At 41.6% G+C, this 21,647-nt stretch overlaps 1 protein-coding gene across 2 annotated transcripts in view; it reads right to left on the reverse strand.

Moving 5' to 3' along the window:
• Positions 1-367: 367 nt before the first annotated feature.
• KCNB1 (potassium voltage-gated channel subfamily B member 1) overlaps positions 368-21,647 on the reverse strand; it is a 145,325-nt gene continuing 124,045 nt past the window's right edge. For both annotated transcript variants that reach the window (XM_026056979.1, XM_026056970.1), the window contains exon 3: positions 368-11,553. In XM_026056979.1, the coding sequence (XP_025912764.1) occupies positions 9,517-11,553 (2,037 nt within the window). In that variant the 3' untranslated portion in view covers positions 368-9,516. The remainder of the gene's footprint in view (positions 11,554-21,647) is intronic.

Below are 21,647 nucleotides of genomic sequence, written 5' to 3' on the forward strand. Positions count from 1 at the left end.
CTTTTTCATTTGATTTGTTTATGCAGTTACCCTGAGAGGTTGTGTGGATTGTGGACCCACACAAACAAATGATTGGTCTGGGCAGAACTGTACCCTTATTTCTTCTTTTTCCATTTTTAAAAGATCATAAATTAAAGCATTTGAGTTAACTCTGAATGTCTCCATAAATCAGGGGATTCAAATTAAAACTTTGAAGAGTCTTACTGAAGTTGCATTCTAGCATTAAAAATACTGTTATAATCAACTCAAAGAAAATATTACTGAGCAGGTCAAGTTGCCTTTGCTCTGATGACTTGCATAATTTAACTGACCCTCCCCCCCCAATTAATTTAATGGAGAAGTAACCCACTGTGGCTCTATCAGAGTCCAAGCTCTTGACTCAAGCAGCAGCAAAAGCAGCCTATTTGTCTGGTTTTCACACCCGAGGCGCTTTGTTGCCAAACCTCGGCTGTTCTCCCATCTGTGTCTGAGGCTGCAGCTGCACCGTCTCAGGCTCAAGATGCAGATTTAAGGATGCTGCAGGTTTGGAGGTGGCAGGGAGCTCCCCACGTGCCACACCACAGTGTTCAAAGCACAGGGTGGCTGGGAAGTGCCCTGTCTTCTGAGCTCAGCTGCGACTACGGTGCAAGAGGAGCTATTTTGTCCATGTTGGGTAAGGACTGAAGCACACAGGTTTATGCACTGAATCTGTCAGACTTAAACAGGAGGTGTCAAGTTCGGCACCACTTTCCTGAATCATGGCCTTTGTCATGAGCAAATAACATATGTCTAAATCTGCTGTCAGTTGCAATGAGTTAAAGCAGAAGCTCATTGCCAGCTGATGGTATTTATTTTATTTTTGGCCAGTAAATATGACCATGAAACAGAGCAACTAAAGGCTTTGGTTTTATCCATACCTTTTTATTTATTTCTGTAGTCTGTAGTAAGGGACCATTGCTTTAAAATCCTTAGACATTTGGACATATTTTACAAGACAGTACAGTTTCTGAATGTCACACATATTGATCACAGTTTCATACTACTACATGCATATAAAGACATTGATTTTTTTTTTTAATAATTTTTTACGGAAACAACTGGAGAGGTCAATAAACTTCAACAAAGAAGGACTAAATTAAAATTACAAAAAATGTAAGACTCTAAGTACACTACTATATGGCTAATGTTGCTGTAATCACTCCCGAATGCCAGGGTATTGAAAAATTGCTTAAATGGGGAGAAAACATCTACTGATGCATTGTCCCTTGGGCTGATCCAATATAACCCAACGTAGAGATCATGCAATATGTGCAGAGTCTGCTGGGCTATCAGACAAAGGCATGAAGCATTGCCCTTCATGAGATACAAGCTGAATTGGTTTTCCCCTTTGCGCAGGTTAAAAAATAACCAAAGTCCATGGCAATGGAGAAACCCACCATATATTCTGCCCTTTCTTAAACTGGGTCACAGTCAGTTTCAGTTTCCAAATACAAAAGCACTTCCATCCACATATACTAGGAGAGCCATGGGAAACTCATATTTTCCAGTTTTTATATGTTGTTAAGTATCACATTTTTCTTTTAAAGGAAACCCCATGGCTTTCTCGTCACATAATGCCTATGGATGTTCACCACTGCCCTTTGGGGATGGGGCTCGCAGGCCTTGCAGGGCTGATGGCTAATGGAGCATCTGCAGGTCACGCAGCTGGGCCGGAGTTTTTGGAGGAGGAAGGACTGAGGTTTTTTTTTTCCCACAGCCTACTGAACAGTGCCTCTTTACTGTCTTCTCCCCATTTAAGAACTGCTTCACTGGCCTGATTAAAAAGCAGGATTCTTCTGAATTAAAGGTGAGGCTTTTTTTTTTTTTAATGCAAATTTAGTTGGAAAGTGATGTGGCTGGCCTTTCAGATTAAAGCATCATGGCTTCATAGTTCAAAGTAATATGGAGATGCTGCCCCCAAAACCAGTGGAGAATGGTTCAGTGCAAAAGCAACTTTGTGTACCAACCACCAGAAAGCTAGAAAGAATGGGAAAAATGTTCTCTGTCTTTGCCACAAGCCAACAAAATCGATATTAAATAAAATAAAACCCAGTGATCTCATGAGCCAAAGTGTGGCTAATAGGTGCAGTGAAAAATAAAAGAAATAATAGACATAATGGGCAGAGAACCTAAATGAAAAATGGAGTGTAGAACAGAACTGATGCATCCTAAAATGGTCTTAGTCACAGATTACCAATAAGACTAAACAGGTGTGACACTGTCAAAGGTAACTGGTGGCTCAGCTGTTGGTAGTGTCTCCCCAGTATCAGCAAGTCTTGGGCCCAAGGGCTGGCAAGGTTGAACTGCGTGGCTGAGCGTGTGGTCCCAATGCAAGGACCATCACTCGTGTGTCCGGGATGCCACTTGTGGCTTCAAGCCAATGAAGAATGAGCTGAAACAGTGTGATGCTCAATCAAGGCAAGGATGATAAGGAAGTGAACTGCTATCCTCTTTCATGAAGGATTACCTCCTTTCACGTGCTTTCGATGAACTGTTACTGCTCCCCATTCCCAAATGGTTTTCTTGTAGGTGCTATGGACAGACACCTCCATCCCTGAGGTCATGCAGAGCCTTTAGTTTTCCATTAGCTTTTAAAGACATGGATCCAAATTCTTTACCAGGCTAAATGGGCACAGCTCCATTGACTTCAATGGGTTGTTACTTATAGCAGCAAAGAATTTGGCATTTCATGCAAATTAGGCTCCCTGGCTTCTCACAAGGCTCTAGTCTGGGTAGGTCTTTGTTCTGAGCCCAGACTGATTATTATTTTTGAAGATAGTGTAACTACAGTGTTGAAAAGACCCCTTTAAAGTGTCAAATATAAATCCTTGTTCAGTCCTACAGAATATCAATAGTATTATCTCTACTGAAAAAAAAATGAAGCTTTTTCTACTAAGCCTCTAGAAAGAAGACTTCTTGTGCGATGAAGCCAGAATCAAGCAAAACAAAATTCTGAGTAGTATTTACAGATATGAACAGTTGTGGCACCCTACCATTGGTGTCAAAGGACACTTATTTGTGGCTTAGGTAACACCAGCAACAAAGGGGAGACGCATTCTGAATACAAACTTTAGTTTTCCTAAGGTTTCCTTTGTCTGGCCAAGACAAAGACTTAGTGCAAGAGCCTAAGTATGATCAGGATGGGGCACAAAACATGCTGGAAAAGAAACATATCTTCTTTGATGGCTGGTTGGCATTTGGATAATTTCTCTTTTGGTGTGGGAGGACTACCTGCAGGTCAAATTTAAGACTGGTATGAATAGAAGCTTTCTATAGCCTTGCTGAATTTTCTCGGACAAACTTACTGATATGGAAGGTGCCTTTTGAAGGGGCTTTTTGTGATCTTTGATGATGGAGATAGCTACGAAGAGCTATCGCATTAGTTGCCTTCAAAAAAAAAAAACAACCCCAAAACAAAAAAACCCCAACCCATTCAGTTTTAATAACCTCATATATAATCATGCATAATCACATGCAAACCTGTGTCTGCCAGTTGTACTATTCCTTCAGCTGTTATCCAGGCTTTTTGAAACATATGTTTGTCCAAATGAACTCTGTTTCAGATTTACTGGTTAGCATGGTGGGCATATGAGAAAAATCACACAAAGAGACTGCAGCTCTGTAAATGTACGGTTGGGCTAACAAAGGAAATGAGAACCAAAATTCCTTCTTTGGAAAGAAATTGTCACTGACCAGACTGCTGGGCTGATTCAAAATAAAATATTTATGCAGAGTCATGGGCAAGTCAGAAACTCTTTGTTAGGTCTAACGTGGGCAAAAGTCCTGCTAGACTTCATCAGGCCATGAGATAGCTTCAGGATACATGTTTATCTCATGGATTTTTTTATTCAATTTATGTGACCTTATAGTTGTGGAGGAGCAAGCAAGATCATTAAGTAAGCAGGTACATGGATGGACTTTACCTTAGCCAGATCCAAACTGGGTCCCTTTCTGAATGTGTACATTCAGTATTTTATTCCCTCATAATTTTTCCTCATTTCCTGATTTTTGTCTGGGACTGAAAGTAGAAATTCCAAAACCCAGTGGGAAATAAAAGTCTTGACCCTTCCATTTTAAGCCAGGAAAAACTCCCAAGAAGGTAGGGGGGCTTTGGAGGGAGCTTTGCCTGAGCATCATCAGGTCATTTCCTTGAAAGAAGGGCCTGAACTTTCAGTTTTGATGCTTATCCCAACTCCATCACAATCATTGCGACAGTCAAATTCAAATCCCATCTCTTCTTTATTCTCTCAGTTTAATTGAAGGAAACCTGGAACATCTCCACTGAAGTCCAGGGTATGGTTAACGCTGAAGCCAGTGACATTTGCTGACATTTGAGGTTAGTCTGGCCCAATTCTGTGTCTCTCAGAAAGAACATCTTAGTTTCCATATCCAGTCCCTGGTTATTTTTAAGTACCACAAACAGGAAAATACAAAAACATGACAACATCAGACAAACTCAGTGACCTTTCGCAGACGCACTTCCAGGAGGGATGTTGCAGGTGTTTTCAGAACAGAAAAATAATAACAAAAAGGTTAGGGGATAAGCTATGTAAATGAAGAACAAGAAAGCATCTAATATATTATTCTGTAATACAAAAAGAAGAAATCTGACTTGATTGCCCTATTATAAATTTGCTAAAAATACAGATATATATTTATATTTTTATATATATATAATTTTTTTTTTAATCTGAACAGAAAAATAGACTACTCTGGAATGCATGAAAGTCACATGACTTTTCCATACATCAGATACTTATAAAGCCAACACAATGGCAAACAGAAGGTACAGAGGTAACTAGAACGTCTGTACTTTATTCAAGAACTATTTAAAGCCATATTCTCCCCAAGTGGGTGCTTCTAAAGCAATCCAAGGTAACACTTGTTCATTTAAAGTACTGTAAGCAGAATGATTGAGAAAACACGAGCGCTTTGCGGAAGAAGTTGGAGCTAATTTGGAGTTGCCTGGGAAGTCCACCTCCCTGCGTTGCTCCTGGCCAAGCTGCACAGAGCAAAGTCCGTGCCATACAGTCGCCATCGCTGTGCTACTTTATTCAGCAATTCTACTATTTGCTTTAAAATGGAGTGTTAAAAACTATTGGAGATCGTGTTGTGTGGAGCTTACCAACAGAGAGAGAACCTGGCTTTAGAAACCTTGTCTTTGTAATGAGTTTTAAATACCCTTGTTATTTACTATAAACTGTACCAGTCATAATTCTGTCAAGACATAAATATACAATAGGTACAAATATTAACAATACATTACAATTTTACAGAAGAGAATACTGTTTTCCTTAGAAATGTGTATCTTATTAGCTGCAAGGGAAGAAAAGGCTACAGTTTATCACAGCCATAGTTGCCAAAGAAACCAACCGCCTTGGATTTGTTTCTGTGTGACTTGCACAGACAAATATTCCCCGGCATTTGACACACGGTATGTTCAGAAAGGGAATGTGCGTTCCATTGGTTTTCTTTTCCTCTTTTTTCTTCTTCTACCTTTATAGACTCTTGAAACTTTCAGCAAATGTGGATTTCACAGGAGACTTTCATTTTTCCTTAAGTGTGCTTAGGTGAAGTTTCTAAGAAAAGGCACTGAGAAATCTACTGCAATAAGTGACTGCTGTTTTCCTTTGTTCAAGGCTAAAACTCAAAGGATCTTTGCCTCCTGGTTAAGAAAACTGCACCCATTCCTTCCGCATATATATATATTATATATATATTCATATATGCATTAAAAATGACATTAATGGTGTAAAATACAAGCAAGAACAGACATCATACATACATAGTCCTTTCAGATAGGATGTCTTCTGCAGCATTAGGTGAATCTCTGTCAGCTTGCTTGGTACATGATACACAGTAAATTCACAGACCTGAATGCCAAATATCAGTGATTGAACCACACATTTTAGCTTGATGCAAGAGATATTGCATATTTTTCCCCTACTTCCATGAGCTTTGGGAAACATGTATCAAACTATAAAATGAAATTGTCTTTCTAGTATCTATAGGATTTGGTGAGCATTATGTTTTCAAAGCACTGCCTTTCCTTTTGTAATGAGTACAGATTTAGTCTACCATAACTTTATTTTAGAGTAGATTTCCCAGTGCTTACATTATATATATGTGTATTATGCACACACACACATATATAGATACATACTTCATATTCAGACTTTATTTCATTAAAATAAATTAAACATACTTCCTTTTTAACTGGGCACAAAATGAGAGCTACATCTTCATACACAAATAAGAAAGAAATGCTCTTCAAGCATATTATATGCTTAATTTTAAATTATTTGCTTTCTATAAGAAATCTATAGGACTTTGGCTATTCAGACTTAAAAGGTAGATTTTTAATGATACTTTTGAATTTGGCTTTCAAAAGTGACTCAATAAAATGCTACTTTAAAGGTAGGACTAAATAGATGATATAAGGTGTGTGTCATAAGCGATCACACAAGGCAGAGAGAGGGCCTTTGGTTACAAGGAGAGTTGCACCAGTTGATTATCAGTTAAAAAATGATAGAATTGTTGATCTATACATTTTTGTCAGTGCCATCTATAAACCAATTGGATGAAAGTGTGGTAAATACTACACTATATGGCTATATTTAAATGTATTCACTTCTGTGACATGTAAAATATGACTTTTTCTCCACATGAAAGCATCAGCTCTAAAAATATTTAACTTGGAAATCACTATTATTTACTTTATCAAAAAAATGTTCCCTGATTTTTTTTTCTTTTTACATTTGTGCTGATGGCAGACATGAATGATCACTGAAACATAGAGATTACGTTAAGACTGTTCTCTTTAAATTTCTCATTGCCGCTCTATGGCATTGGAAACCATAGAATAAATCAGTAATTAAAGCTTATCTGCTGGAAAGTCACTTTACTTTTTCATGACTCAATCTTAACTAGTATCTCAGCAATACATCGGTTCCTCTAAGTACACTTGTATTTACTATGGCCAAATCCTAAAGTCCTTCACCAGGCAAAGAGCCCATTCAGACGAACGGTGGTTTTGGCTGAGTGAAGACAGAGTAAAAGCTGAGGAACCTCAGGAATTGGCCCTGCGTAAATACTCTGGAGAGTATAGTTTGCAAGCATAGATACCTTTAACTTATTTCGAGTACCTCCCGTGTAACTCTTTGCATGACATGAGGTCTCTTTTGCTGTCAGCGGGCTAATTCGTGAGGCCGTAGCTCAGTTCTTACTCACGCCTTACCCAGGGTTTTGCCTTACTAGGAAGCAAGTATGACCTGCAAGGAAGTACCTCCACGGGCTATGTCCCACCACGAGGGGATAGGCTGAACAACCGCTGCGTAGACTGAGAGCAGAGTTAATCGCAATGCGTGTACAGTATTGTGCCGAGGAGAGACCTAACAAAGCTATAATCATAACCCAGAATAGTTCCTACAACATATATGTGCTTATTGCTTTTGTCCGTACATGCTGCATTCACTATTACTGATTACAGACAGAAGTACTGTACAGCTTGGACGGACAGACATTTACATTCAGGACTAACCAACAGCTTTTTTTTTTTTTTACAGTAGAAAGGAACAAAATGCAGTGGACTCAAGTGGCTTATGATCTTCCTCCAACGTGTGTGCGTCCTCTAGAGTCCTGTTTATTAGCACGTTCCAAGACCTGCATGCAAATAGTTACACGCCCCGGCAGGTACTCAGAAATAGGTTAGGAAACGCTTATTGACAAGAGTTATTTACAATCGAGTTTTACAGTAGAAACAGATACAACATAAAATATTACCATCACAGTTATCACAGGACAGGTTGTGACTTGCTACAGGCGTGTAACAAATCACAGTCACGACAGGAGGCACAAATTAAAATAGTGCTTGTTTAAAGTGCTTGATTGTTACACTCTGCTATCCTACTCCAGCATTGCAACAACAACAACAAAAAGTCAACGTAAAGTGCTTTTCCCCCCCAGTATTAAAAACCAAAGACAAATTATTTCCTATGCAATTTGACATAACTTTATTGAAACAATAATATTTTAAAAACCTAGGCTGGTGGCTGCTAGTTCTGTTCATTTAAAATGGTCAAATCTTTTTTTTTGTTGTTGTTTTGTTTAAAAATGACTGGATGTTATTAAAACATCAGACCTGATTCTCCTGTCTCTCGCGGCCGCTTTGCACTGGCACTCCGTGACTCCGTGAGCTGTGCAGGAGTCGCTCCTGCCTGACATCCCTGCAAGAGAGAGCACAACCAGGCCCGGGGCGGGTGACTAAAGAATCCCTCATTTTGCATATTTATGTAACACTTGCATATCTTTCACTGCACCGCTCGGGGTGCAAAAAGCTTCAGACCGACTGGTTCCTCTCCTACGCCGAGGGCAAGATGTTGACCGTCGGCTGACGCCTAAAGTTGGAGTGCGGGCGGGAAGGGGGGACCTCCCGGAGCCATCCCGGCCCCTGGCACTGCCCTGGAGGGGCCAGCCACAGCACAAGCGCTGCGCGAGCCCAGCACTGTCGCTGCGCTCGGGGCACCCCGGCCGGGCAGGGCAGCGAGCCTCTCCCCTCGGCGCAGGAGGGCTGCGGCGGAGCGGAGGAGTAGGGCGAGAGCACGGGTTATGCCCGGGAGAGGAGCTGAGCTCTCCTTCCAGGCCTGCTCCCCCCGGCCCCGGGAAGCAGCTCTGGCTGCAATGCCTCCGGAGATTCCTGCTTCTGCATGGCTCATTCCCACCTTCCCAGCGTGGGCTGTGCGTCCCCTTAGAGCCACGCTCTGGCCCTAGGGTAGCTATTGATTTTAGCAGAGGGTAAGTGCAAGTTTCACTACGTCCTAGGGGATGTTTGGAATTAGATACAAGTGGTGCAACTCACCCTGCTATTTCAAAAGAAAACGTCAGGTCCTACAGGATATTGTATTGTTAAATACACACAGAGCATTTTAATAATTGTTTTTTCTAGACCACTATTTGTTTTAAATGGTTTTCACTTGGATTTTCCAATAATGCAAGTGTTCCCTGTTACCTTTAGACATAATATCCATCAGAGAAAGCTGTAGATGGGGAACAGCTGCCCTGAAGCAGTGAGCATTGTGTTTTTGATAGCTTTATACCAACCCCAGCAATTTATTCCAGAGTTCAAATCTGGCTGCTTTGGCATCCTTTATGGAACTAATGCAAATCTGATGTTAATATTTCCAAAAGGAGCTCTAGCGTTCAAGGGGAATGGATGGATATTTGGTCACATTGGCTTCACTGGACAACATGAAAGGAGATCAATGTGTGATCATGATTTGCAATCCTTTTTTCTGAACGATGTTTGTAGCGCTTGAATTGGGCAACGTCTTTAGAGTTGTTTCAGAGAAGGACATTTTCACAAACCCACACTGGACCTCCCCTCAGACTTTTAGAAACAGGTGGCTTGTTTCAGCCAAGTTCATGCCATGCAGAAGCTCTTTTTGTGTTGACTGTAAAGACATTCCTTTAAACTCTCAGTAAGTTCTTTTGGAGCATGTCTCAGATGCTTTGATCATGTGTGTTAGCATGTCCTCCGCCACCTGGTAATACATGGACTTCTGGGGAAATGTGATTTTCTAGTCTGACAGTCTCCTGATTGCCCTGGGTTCTTCCAGTGATACCTTCCATAGAGTAAATGCAGTTTTGCCCTATGACCTTAGGAGAGGTGGGTAAAGCAGCAGCTTCTAGATGGTTCTTCTCTGTTCTATAAACATTGTCCTTTTGCTTTAGATAACCACTGCTTGTAACACTGTACTTGGGACTCACATTTCCTGGGGGACATCCAGGAGGACTTGAATCGTAAAGCAGCTGACCTTCATCATCTGTGTCAGCATCTATATATTTATGTATACCGGCATCATGGAAGTTGAAAGCTATGGCTGCCTGCTTCTCTGGTGACTTTGGGGGTGTTCTAGCACTCGCAGTTGTGTAGATGGAAGTTTCTGGACTCATCAGAGATCTGTCAGAGAGTAAGGAAGTATCTGTGGCAGCAGCAGCAGCTCCCCTGCTCTTGAGAGGGTCTGGATATATTCTCAGTACATTTGATGCTGGTACTAATGTGCTGGTGTCCTCTTCTTCCATGAAGTTGACTTTCAGAGATCTTAGTTTTAAAGGGTTACTGGCCTTTATGGAGCTTTTGGGACTTTCTATGAAAAAAGCAGAACGGTGGCTGCCCTCAGAGCTTGGGTTTATTTCCACAAATCTGGCACCACTCCCCTCTGGCCTGCTCTGCTCCTGAATCACATTAATGCCACCTTTGCAGGGAATGGTAGCAAGTGGGCTGTGGGAAAACCTCCCAGAGTCAGGGAACTCTGCAGCACAACTTATGAAGCTGTCGATACTTGACATGCTCCTCATGTCAATGATCCCATCAGCACGAGTGGTCAGCAAGGGCACCATAGGGCCGGGAAGGGTCTCCATTTCTAGCTCTTCCTTTTGCTTTCCAGGCTGACTTGAATCTTTAGTATTAAGGTTTGGCTGTGACTGAGTCTTTGCCATTTTGTTATACATGTCCTCTAGCTGTTGGACATTCAGGTGCTGGGGACTTGAAGAAGACCTGGCTTTTTCTGGAGATCCTTGTTCTTTAGTTTCAAAAGATCTACTAGAGCTAGTTTCAGAGAGTGTTCTCTTGGTCCATTTCCATTTGTTGGGAGATAAATGATTGTCCTGAACTTTATCTTTTTTGGCTATGCTTTCTCCATTCTTTTCGACCACAATGTCCATGAGTTCTATACTACGGGCAAAAGCATCCTTCATGTTCATGGAGACAATACTGCCATTCCTTTTTGCTCTTTCAAGAGCTTCCCTGCGCTTAATGGCTTTCTCCTGCCTCTTCTGCTCTTTGTAGAACTCGGAGAAATTATTGACAATAATTGGGATAGGAAGAGCAATCACCAGCACTCCAGCAATGCAGCACAGTCCTCCTACTATTTTACCTAAAAGTGTTTTGGGGTAGATGTCTCCATAGCCTACTGTTGTCATAGTGATTGTTGCCCACCAGAAAGAAGCTGGGATGCTCTTGAATTTCGTATCATCCTCATCCTTTTCTGCAAAAAACACTAAACTGGAAAAGATCATAATGCCCATGGCCAAAAACAAGATGAGTAATCCAAGCTCATTATAACTCCTCCTCAGTGTAAATCCCAAGGATTGTAAACCCGTTGAGTGCCGGGCGAGCTTTAGAATCCGGAGTATCCTCATAATCCGAAAGATTTGGACCACTCGTCGTACATTTTGGAACTGAAGTACACTTTTGTTGGATTCTGTGAGGAAGATAGTGACATAATACGGTAAGATAGCTAGCAAATCAATAGCATTCAGCGGGCCTTTGAAAAACTTCCATTTCTTAGGCGAGGATAGGAACCGCAAGAGGTATTCCATTGTAAACCACGCAATGCACACCGCTTCCACATGGGCAAGTTGGGGGTTATCCGTGGTCTGCCCAAATTCATCCACGCCTTGTAGTTCAGGAAGTGTGTTAAGGGACAAGGCAATTGTAGATAGTACAATAAACATGATGGAAATGATTGCCAAAATCTGGAAAGGAAAGAGAAAGCAGTGAGTTCTTCTCATAACATATTACACTATCATTGTCATAAACACATGGCTGTACTTCCACTTAAACATTTCAAGACTAATTCTGCTCTTAGTTACACAGAAGCCAGATAAACCAATGCATCCTGAAGGGATTTAATTTTGGAAATTGTTTTTAAATATATCAGATGTATAAAGGAGGTAAAGCATCTGCTTCAACTCCTGAGTGTTCATCTCTGTGTATTCAAAGAACCGGTGCCAAGCAGCTGGGATTCCAGGAGGGCTGTGAAACAGTTCACTGCAGGAGCTTTTGATTAACTACTAATTAGGTGCCCAAAGTCTGTCTGGACAACAGGCCCTGAAATCTAAGCAAGCAGGAACACAGTTGTGAATGCAAGATTCGTGCACAGTGATGCCCTCCACTTAATGCATGGTTACATCTGTAATTACAGGTGCCTCTGGCTAATTATAGAGATGTGTATATGATTATACCACATATAAGTGCACAAGTAATACATTTTGAATGACCAGTCTCTAATTTAAAACCTGGTTGTCATGAAGGACACCAAAACTTTTCCAAGCTTTCTAAAACATCTTGAATTCTCAGCTATTCTGTGTGTGACTGAGTAGCCATCCCAGCCCCTCGCCACAACCAAGGGAAAGAGCAAACTTGTCCAGGCAAATCAAATTGTACAACCCTGAGACAGTCAAACAGGTCAGGTCCAGCTACTGGAGAGCTCAACCACTGTCAGAAACCCACTCTCAGGATAAAGACCGCAATGAGAAGAGAAGGGTCTGCAGTCAGCAACCTCTCTAAAAGAGAAATAAATCTGATCAGTTCCTGAGTCACTGACTAAACAGAGCCGAAAAAAATACAGTGCCAGTGTATTAGTGTATTTGCAGCTCCTAGGTGGCGTAGGCAGGCTGTCCTTCCATACCTGTTGCATATAGACTTTAATATTAAATACATTCTTTTTAAAAGTTTTTTTTGGGGGGAGGTTCTAGAGCTGACAGACAACTTAAGGAGCATTTTTTTTCTGCTGGTGGATTCTTTCTCTAACTCGTTAATAGGGTAGAAATATACCTAGTTTCTTAGGTTAGTGCCAAAGTACAGAAGCGATTTCAAAATGCTCGTATATGTGACTAACGCTTTTATGTATTTATTGTGGTGTAAGCTGGCTCCTTATGCTGGCTTTTCTTCTGCTTGAAAGAAAAGCAACATAAAGTCAATAGAAACCTATGTGTGTGATGGCTAAATACACCATTAAGTAATCAATTATGAAACCCATGACAAGACTTTTGCCTCATGAATTGCAGATCTGACTAGCTCTCAGTCCGCTTCCTTCCTTGTCTATATAACTAGATTTTAGGTTTCCTCACAGTGACATCTCTTAGCCAACCTCACCATGCCAGAATACAATTATCACCATCTGGGGCACTGCAGAAAGAAACTCTTGCATAACTTCTCTTCAGACAAGTCCTGCACAGATATCCTAACTATCAGGAAATATCCGACTTCTGAATATTTCTCCCTAAATGGACGGTCACCAGAATGGAACAAGCTATGGAGGCCTTGCTGCTGTAGGAGAAATATTCAGATCCAATACAATTTGGAAACACCACAGCCTTCTCTGGTAGAGCCTTGCCTCTTCTCCAAAGACTGAAAGGTAGAAGTGTTCAGCAAAGCTTGGAAGCTTTACTTGAATTGTATTAATATACCAAGCCTAAGCTATAGCTTTAAAAGAAAACTCAGCACATATGCCTTCAAAAAAATCAAAATTTCAATTTTGACATTTTGATTTCAAAAAAATGTTTCAAAATCCACTTGCAGTTAAAGAAAAAAAAAAATTCCAAATCAATGTATTAAAAACATTTTCCTTTTAGCTCACTAAAAATATACTACATAACTCCGATTCATTCATGACACTGCAGACCTAGTAATTTAATCTGAAGAACGAAACTCGACTAGAAACAAAAATTAGTTTCATTAAACAGTCTGGTTTCAATGTCTAAGTGGGATTAAATGAAACAAGTGAACAGAGTAAATAGCCTTCTACGCAATGCTCCAATACTGGGATTTTTAGAATGTCATTACTTTCAGTTACTAGATTGTTACTAGGAAAAGAGCTGGGAATATTCCTTTTCTTTTTTAAACAGATTGCTTAAAAGTAATTTTCTTGTTAGGAACAGAAACATGTACTCACTGGAGACAATCTACGGTTAGGAAACAGATAACCTCAAAATGAATCTTAACAGGTGAGTGAACTGAGTGTTAGAAAGAGGTCATCAGACGTACAGTCCAACTCAAGAGCAATCAAAAGAAACAACCATTTAAGTCTATTTGTGGCTTACGTATTTATGTGGCTGAATGAAGAGGTGAAAACTGAAGCAAAGCTCAGAGACATTTTGATCCAGGACCAAAACCACTTGGCTTGGCAAAGGACCAGAAAACGGATCCCTAGTGATAGAGGCGCCAGGGCCGGGGGAAGCGCGTGTGAACGGTGAGGGGAGGGAGGGAGGGCTGCGGAGCTGAGCAGCCAGCAACGTACAGGGCACTGCACAGTGCTAATGAACCTTTTGCCATCTCCTCACTGCCTGCCTTCTCCATAAATCTGCTGCTCAGACACTAACAAACCCACTGTGAGCTTGTGCAACTTTGAGACTTGCTGAGACTTCAGCTTCTCAGCTGAATGAGCCAGAGAAGCTGTAGGAAGGCCTGGGGTGCAAAAAAATTAGGAAGAACCCTAGGATAGGGCAGAAAGGGGATCAAGAAAGAGCTCATGAACCCTGGTTTCAAACTCATGAAAATAAAATGTAAGACAAGTGCCTCATGCTGAAGCCTAGTGAAATTTAGATGTTGACTAGTTAAGCATGGATGGTTGTTTTAAAAGTAATTCTCTTGAAGACCAAACAAATACCGCTGAGAAGCAGGGAACCTGATTAACTTTCTTAGAAGGCTCTTTTTGTGTTTTTGCTATGATTTCTTTGTTGACTACTCAAGATTTCTGAAGGTGTTTAGGATGTTTTCAATGGTAATTTCCAATTGCTTGCTGGGTTTTATCTGTGCCTACTATACACTGAAGGACTTATTTGTAGACTTAGATGTACCTAGTGTGTTTTATCTCCCTCACTTTCAATGTAAATATTAACACTCCATCTTTATTCAGTGGATGGCATCCAGCAGCAGTAATTGGTGTCAAACCTTCTGTTTCCTTTGATATACTTTCCTGCTTTGAAGATCAAGACCATGCCAGATGAACAAAAATTTGAGAACTAGGAGATCTGAGGGTAAAATTTGTTTTGGTTTAGCAGATCTGGCCATGGAGCTAAGCAATAAACAACAAGAGACATTTATAATTTCTCCTGCAAGTGGTAGCAAGATGTCACCTGTGCTCCTAAGATACAGGTTTCCCCCTTGTTGATCTACTACAACCATTTATCTTTAGGAAGCCCATCAATCTATGAAAAACTTTTAAAGATGGGTTGATGGTCCTCTGGTATTTGAAACACTTTGGAGTTGGAAAGTACAAAAAACAGGGAGGTGAAGCATCTCCAGAGGGGGTACAAAGGACTTCTCATTCTCTAAAGCACACCTTGCCCTGGTAGCATCCATCACCCCAAAAAACCACCCAAGAAGCAAATTCAATCCATCTACTGTTGCTATCCACCATTAGCAGAGAATTCAGTGGCACAGGGCTCTATCCCAACATGTTTATAACCTGATGGGATGTCAGGTTATAGAAATCACTGTCTGTCTAATAGTTTCCCATCACAGCTACACTGAATCTCTACCTTGGCAGCATTCGTGTTTTCAGAGCATGGTTTAAAACCTGATTAAGTGCTGAGATGGGAACGGGTCTGGGCTGGCGATCAGCCATGATGGACTTGGCTCCCCAGAAGGCAGCAGAGAAGGTAGGGTGAGTTTGGGAACTGCTGTCAATGATGCGATACAGAAAGCTGAAGGAAAGACATTCATACCATCAAGAATGCCTCTAGAGATGCTCTGTGCTGCAGTTAGTCTTTTCACTCAATTCCCAACTTTCTCGCGTTTCTTTCCAAACTTCACTTCTCTTTAATAGGAAAAGTCACTTGCTTAGGCAAGTGATCACTTGAGAAGAGTGTCTGTCATCCCTGCTCCAGAGCACTAACCTAAAACCTCACTGCTGGTCAGCTGCTTAAAAAGGAAGCAAGCATGGGGAAAAGGTGTCCTGATATTACATTAGTTTTCATGATTCTTTAAAAAACATGCAACACAGCCTTGTGCTGATGAAAGGCTTTGGACTGGCAATCAAGGAGTTGAGCTTGAACAGGCTCAAGCACAGAAAGGTGCCTAGAGCACAAGCTTGGTCTATGTTGAGAAAGGACCAGAGCAGGAAAGTTGTCAGAGGCCTGTTAGATTTTGTGAGTGCTGCTGAAATGTGCATATTCCTACTTAGCACAGAGCTAAGGCTCATCAGCCTCACTGCTGGCTTGTCTGGCACACATTGACTTAATATGGGGGGGCTGGGCCAGATGGTATGGTGCATGGGAAGGCACCTTCAGTATCACTGCAGCACATCTAAAGCTTGAGCTGAATGCCCCAAGTCTGCAGTAGGTCCTATAAAATGTATAGCTAAAAACAGTGGGAAAAGCTTGCAATCTAAATTTTGGAGGCATATGAAAAAGATTTGGAGGCACAAGAGGATGAAATGACTGGCCCAAGGACCCAGGCCACATCAGTGGCAGAGGCAGGAAAGGAACCCGTGTTCTTCTGACACCACATGCCTGAGAGTTAATCTGTGCTGTCCTTGCACAGGGGTCCATCATAGCTCATTACAGGAGCCCTGACAGGCCAGGTCTTACTGGACACATGTCACCACACCACAGACACCCTGAATTGCTCATAAAACTGATAAGGCTTAAGACTAATCTTTCCCTGCATGATTTTCAGACCATTTCCTCCAAGAGATTGCATGAATGAAACTGCGCAGCTCCCCATCTTTGTTTCCATACATGCTCTTACATTTCATCTGTGGCAACGCATGATAAATTGTGTAATTCCTTTTCAGGTACTTTTCTAACCATCTTGCAGAAGCTATTGAATGGGATCCCAATGATAGCACTGGCTTGTAGTGCAAGTCTCAGTATGTATAGGCAGGATTCCAGAAAAAATTTTTCCTCCTCTGACTGTTCTGCAAAGGTTTTTATTGAGTGAATCTCTGGATTTCTGCTATGGTTCCTTTGTGAAAGCTAAATAACCCAAGGGCAGGCAGGGCAAGGTTTTGAATGAATTTAAAGCAGTTGCCTCAAAGTGATTAGCATGATTGCACATATGGGCTGGTTATTACACATGCAAATGAGACAAGCAAGCTGATTATATGAGTAAGCATACTCAGTTTGTGTGCAACTGCTGTTCCCCAAAGCAGAATGGATGTACCAGGTTTGCAAGCCACCAACCTTCCCCTCCTTGAAAACTAGGCAGGTAACATTTACCACGCATCTTAAAGCAAATAAGCCGCTGCACAGAGCCTGATCCTGCTGGCTGAGTGAGAGTGTACCCAGGGATTCAGTGCATGGTCCTTTGGGTTGGCAAGGTCTGTGCTCATCCTTAGGGGGAAGAGGGCTCCCACAAAGACAACAGTCTGCTCAGGAATTTCCTGTCTTGCTCAAGTTTGCAGTAGCAGAAGTTTGTGGGCAGCAAAATTGGGTATACCACCTTCTAGACAGAACAGAGCTGGGTAAATTTTAGGCAGCAGGCACTAACCCAGCATTTGGGTTTGGTGGTATTTATTGCTTGTGTTCTTTGTATTGCTAGAGACTAACTAAGGTCAAAACATAAGACTCGAAATTTTCAAAGCTATTAAAATTAATGAGAATTTGCTGTCCAAATCCCATAGATGGCTCTAAAATCTCAGGGTAAGCATCTGAGATCTTTCTGCTCATGGCAACATGCCCTATACTTTTTCTGTATTCATACTCAGTAATGAAGCTGAGGTAGAGAGGAGAAGGGGTGGTGTGTGGGAGAGAGTAGGATGATGTTTGAATATAGATCCAATATTCTTGGAAATACGATGAGGAAATTGTTATGTAATCAAGAAGTTCAATAATGGTTTTGTCTAATGCACTTTTTTAGCTCCATCAAGGCCTGCAGAATAAACTTGGCATCAGGGCTAGGTTTCATTCATATGCTCCATTTACTAAGGATTTTTCCTGCAATCTTCCTATTTCCCCAAGCAAGCAATATACTTCGAGTCAAATTGCCCAGTTCCATCCTGCCGCATCTATGCCAAACTCTCTCTCCAGACTCTGGGAAATAGAGTACAATGTATGTTGCGTGATATCCCACGTGCTCCGCAGTGCAGAAACAGGAGGAGAGTTCCTCAGTCTCCTCTGTGTTTCAGTTCTGCACAGGGATAATATCTCCTGCTCATGACAGTTATGCATATCTGTAGTGTTGATTGACAAGCACTTGTTCTAGGAAATCTCTTTTCGCTAGACAATGCCCATATATTCATAAACTGAAACAGTTCCCAGAAAATGGTCAATTCTGATGAATGTCATGTTTCTGACTATTGGGCTTGCAGAATGTTTTCTTAGAAAACACTGAGGCCATAAGGAAAGGTAGCACTTGCTTCTTGGATGAAGACAAGATAAGGCCAAACTTGGGGATAGGGTGGCAAGGGAAACAGAAAACTTTGCTTTGCTTTTTAGGGTGGAAGAATGTTAAGATACAATAGACAACCATGAATCTCCAAAATCCTTAAGCAAATCTTTAAGTCCCACTGATTTCTGTGGAATAAAAATCCATGATTAAGAACTTTCCTGATCTAGCACTTTGCACACCATTTCTATGCACAGTCTCAACAGGTCCCTTGGGACCTGCCTGCACCATGGGACCTGCCTTCTGGAGGGTCGGGTCCCTTCACACAGGCAGCTCACTCACATCCCTACAGCTCAAGTGACTGTGTCCACAGCCTGCATGAGCTTATACCCTTATACTCTTCTGTAAGCACTACTGCTGAGTATAAAAACTATAAAAACAAAGCCAAGAGAAAACCATTTATATTCTCCTTTGGAAATGTCCGAGCTCTTAACTTTGCTATTGCCTGGCAGAGCCCAGGTTGAATATTGGTTAATTATTTGATTTCAGTTATAGCTGTAATAATTTTATCTGTTGAGAGAGTAAGTCACTCTTTGGTTTAAAGGGGAGTACAAGGATGTTGCTGATTATACATCAACGATTCCTTTACCTTAAGGCATCCAGAGAGCTGCTGCTACAGCTTCTGCTGAATCAAAGCTAAAGTAGCCAGAAAAGTAGCCTTCAAGCATGTTCGCCTGCAAATTCCTGAATGCTGTTAAAAACATGTTTAGATGTCAGAGAGCTATCAAGTCCCACAAATTATAAATGGTGTCAGTCTTCCTTGTGAGCAAAGCTCAGATGCAAATGGTATGCAGAGGAAGAAGAAAATGATAGATGAATGAAAATACTGAGAAGACAGACTTCAAAGGCACATGCTGTCAATAGACATCAATACAGTGGTAGTGCTCAAGAAGGGATGAGAGCGGAGCATCTGTCCTGTTTCTGCTACTTTAGCATGGGGAAAAATAGAAAAGAAAACAAACACATGGTATATGGAAGCTGAATTTTCCCTCCCCCCCCCCACCTCAATTTGCATTCTGCCTGGAAAGACAGTTTGGTAAAACATCTTTTATGCCAGAAGTAATCAGCATAATTATGGTGGCTAAACTGAAGTTAAAGCAGGTTGCTCAATGCTCTGTCCAGAGGAGTTTTGATAATCTCCAAGGAGGGAGGTTCCCCAGCAGGAGATGGGAGGATTTCACAACCTATTCTTTCCCTGAAAGACAACTAAAAAGATCACAGGGAAAACCCCAAGGACAGTGCACAGAATATCCCATCTGCTTTTAAATCCTCTGCAGTTACTGCAGGAAATAAAACCCCAGGACTTTCTACAGGCACATTTAATTAGTAAAATAGTCCTTTTCTCATCTCTTGTTTCATTCTGTCTTCTCATATGTACTTTATTTCCTACTTTCCCTTTTCTGTCTTAATTTTCCTCATTCCTCACCTGTCCAGGTTACCATTTTTTTCCCACTTTTGCCCTCTGTGGTCCTGCCAGGATCTAACATGTCAGAGTGCTAGACCCAAAAGTCTGATTCTAGCTAAAAGAACACAACAAGTCAAAGAACAGCAGATTGTAGCCCTCAAAGCAAGTAGGGGTAGGTAGCTGGACAAGGTGACCTGCTGAGGTCCCTTCCAGTCTAAATTATTTTGTGGCTCCAAGAACAGAAGTGTTCCAGGATACCCGCTGTGGTAAGCAGGGTACCAAAAGACAGTCCTTCCTGCCAAAATACTTGAGCCAGGTGAGACATAAGAGGAAACCGGTGGAGGAGTGACCAAAGTTATCTGCTGGTGACAGGTCAGTGTGGCTGGCAGCTGTTTCAGCATTATAGCAGCCTCTTATTATCGTGTTTTTTGCTGGCACTACAGCAAAACTTTAGCTGTGATCAAGGTCTGATTCCAGGCCACCTACCCAGAGAAAAGCAGTGCAGATTGGTGCTGACCTTCCAGGTAGAGCTGCCTTTCTTGCTATCCTACATAGTAGGCAGTAGCCCACAAGTTTGAATTCAGGCCTCCTGATAAAAAAAGCTAACTCATTAACCTTTGGCACCAGTCAACTCCTGGGAAGACAGCTCTTCTCACAGTGCTTTTCTGATATCACACCGTGCCAGAGAAAGACAGAGCTCATGGAAGACTCCTCCTGTCCCAAGCAGCCTGCTCAGCCTCAGACACTATTTACAGGGGATGCAGAGTTTAAAGTCTTGGTGTTGTCTGGAGTAGTTGCAGGAGGCTTTTTCTATGGTTAAATTCAATCAGCAATGTGCCAAGATAGCATGAAATCAACTAAATGTAATTAAGCAAAAACTATTAGCTTGATTGCTAAACCAGTCTTCCTCTCATTAATATGCATGAGAATAATTGATATTAATTCTTTTCAAATTTGAGGCACATTAGTCCTGCATATTATAGTGTGGAAGTTTTGGAAGAGTAAACCAGATTCACTGCCACTTTCTCACCAAAGGTGCTATTAGTTTTTCTGCAGGGAGATAGACCTAGTCATTGATACCATACTGGGATGCCACATGGCGAGGCAATTAGAACAGCACTCAAGTGATGTTTTGTCTGCAAAAATGGTGATCTGCTTAACCTTTTTCCAGAAATGCGTTAGGAGAAATGGCAAATCTGGTTACCAGCATCAACCACACTAATGACATACTAAATACATAAGGAATCCTGGCAGGAATAGAAAAATCCCATAGTTTCAAAACCAATGGTAATACCCTATACTTATTTAATAAGCTAGGCACTAGCCCTGGTTAGCTGCCTGTTATCTTGGTGCCTGAGCATTTCAAAAGGGTTATTCCTAAGGGCTGACTTTAGCTTACATGAACTACTGTACAGGCTCCTTCTGTAGTTCACAAGAGGCTTTTCCATCAGGTTTCAGAGGTTTTTCTTTCATTCCCAGTAGGAAGGGGGCCCACAGAGTTTAGGCTGAGGCATTTCTGCTGCCTTACAAATCCGGGGAGAAGTACTCCTCCTTCAGTGAGACAAATCCTCTCATCACATGGCTGCAGCTTGTGCAAAGAGCCCCCAAATTTGCACATAGTTATGTGTATGTTCACAGCCTGAGGTGAGAGGAGCTTTAGTGGCATGTTATATCAATGAGAAAACCTTGTGCTCACACAAGGGATTGCAGCTGCTAGCTGTTATTCCTTGCAAGTAACCTGCAAAAAGCTGAAGATTAGTGACCCTCTTTTGTAAAAAGAGGCATGCAAGGCCCACGGGTAACGGGAAACATCAGGGAGAACCCTCCAAACTCAGCAGCTTCCTACTTAGCCCTAGTTTCCACTCATGAAAACTCTTGTTCTCCCGAGCAGCATCTCCGTGCTCTGTAATGCCTGTACTTATCTTTGTGCTTGGCAGGCAGAGCTTGTACCAGACAGAAAGACTTTGATATTTAGTCCTGGATGCATTTCCATACATGTGAATCTGTTCCTCCCAAGGCTGGGCTCCCAATGCTTTCTTCTAACTATGGTAG

Source organism: Apteryx rowi, unplaced genomic scaffold (genome assembly GCF_003343035.1).
Source record: "Apteryx rowi isolate R43461 unplaced genomic scaffold, aptRow1 scaffold_0, whole genome shotgun sequence".
Classification (NCBI taxonomy): Eukaryota; Metazoa; Chordata; class Aves; order Apterygiformes; family Apterygidae; genus Apteryx; species Apteryx rowi.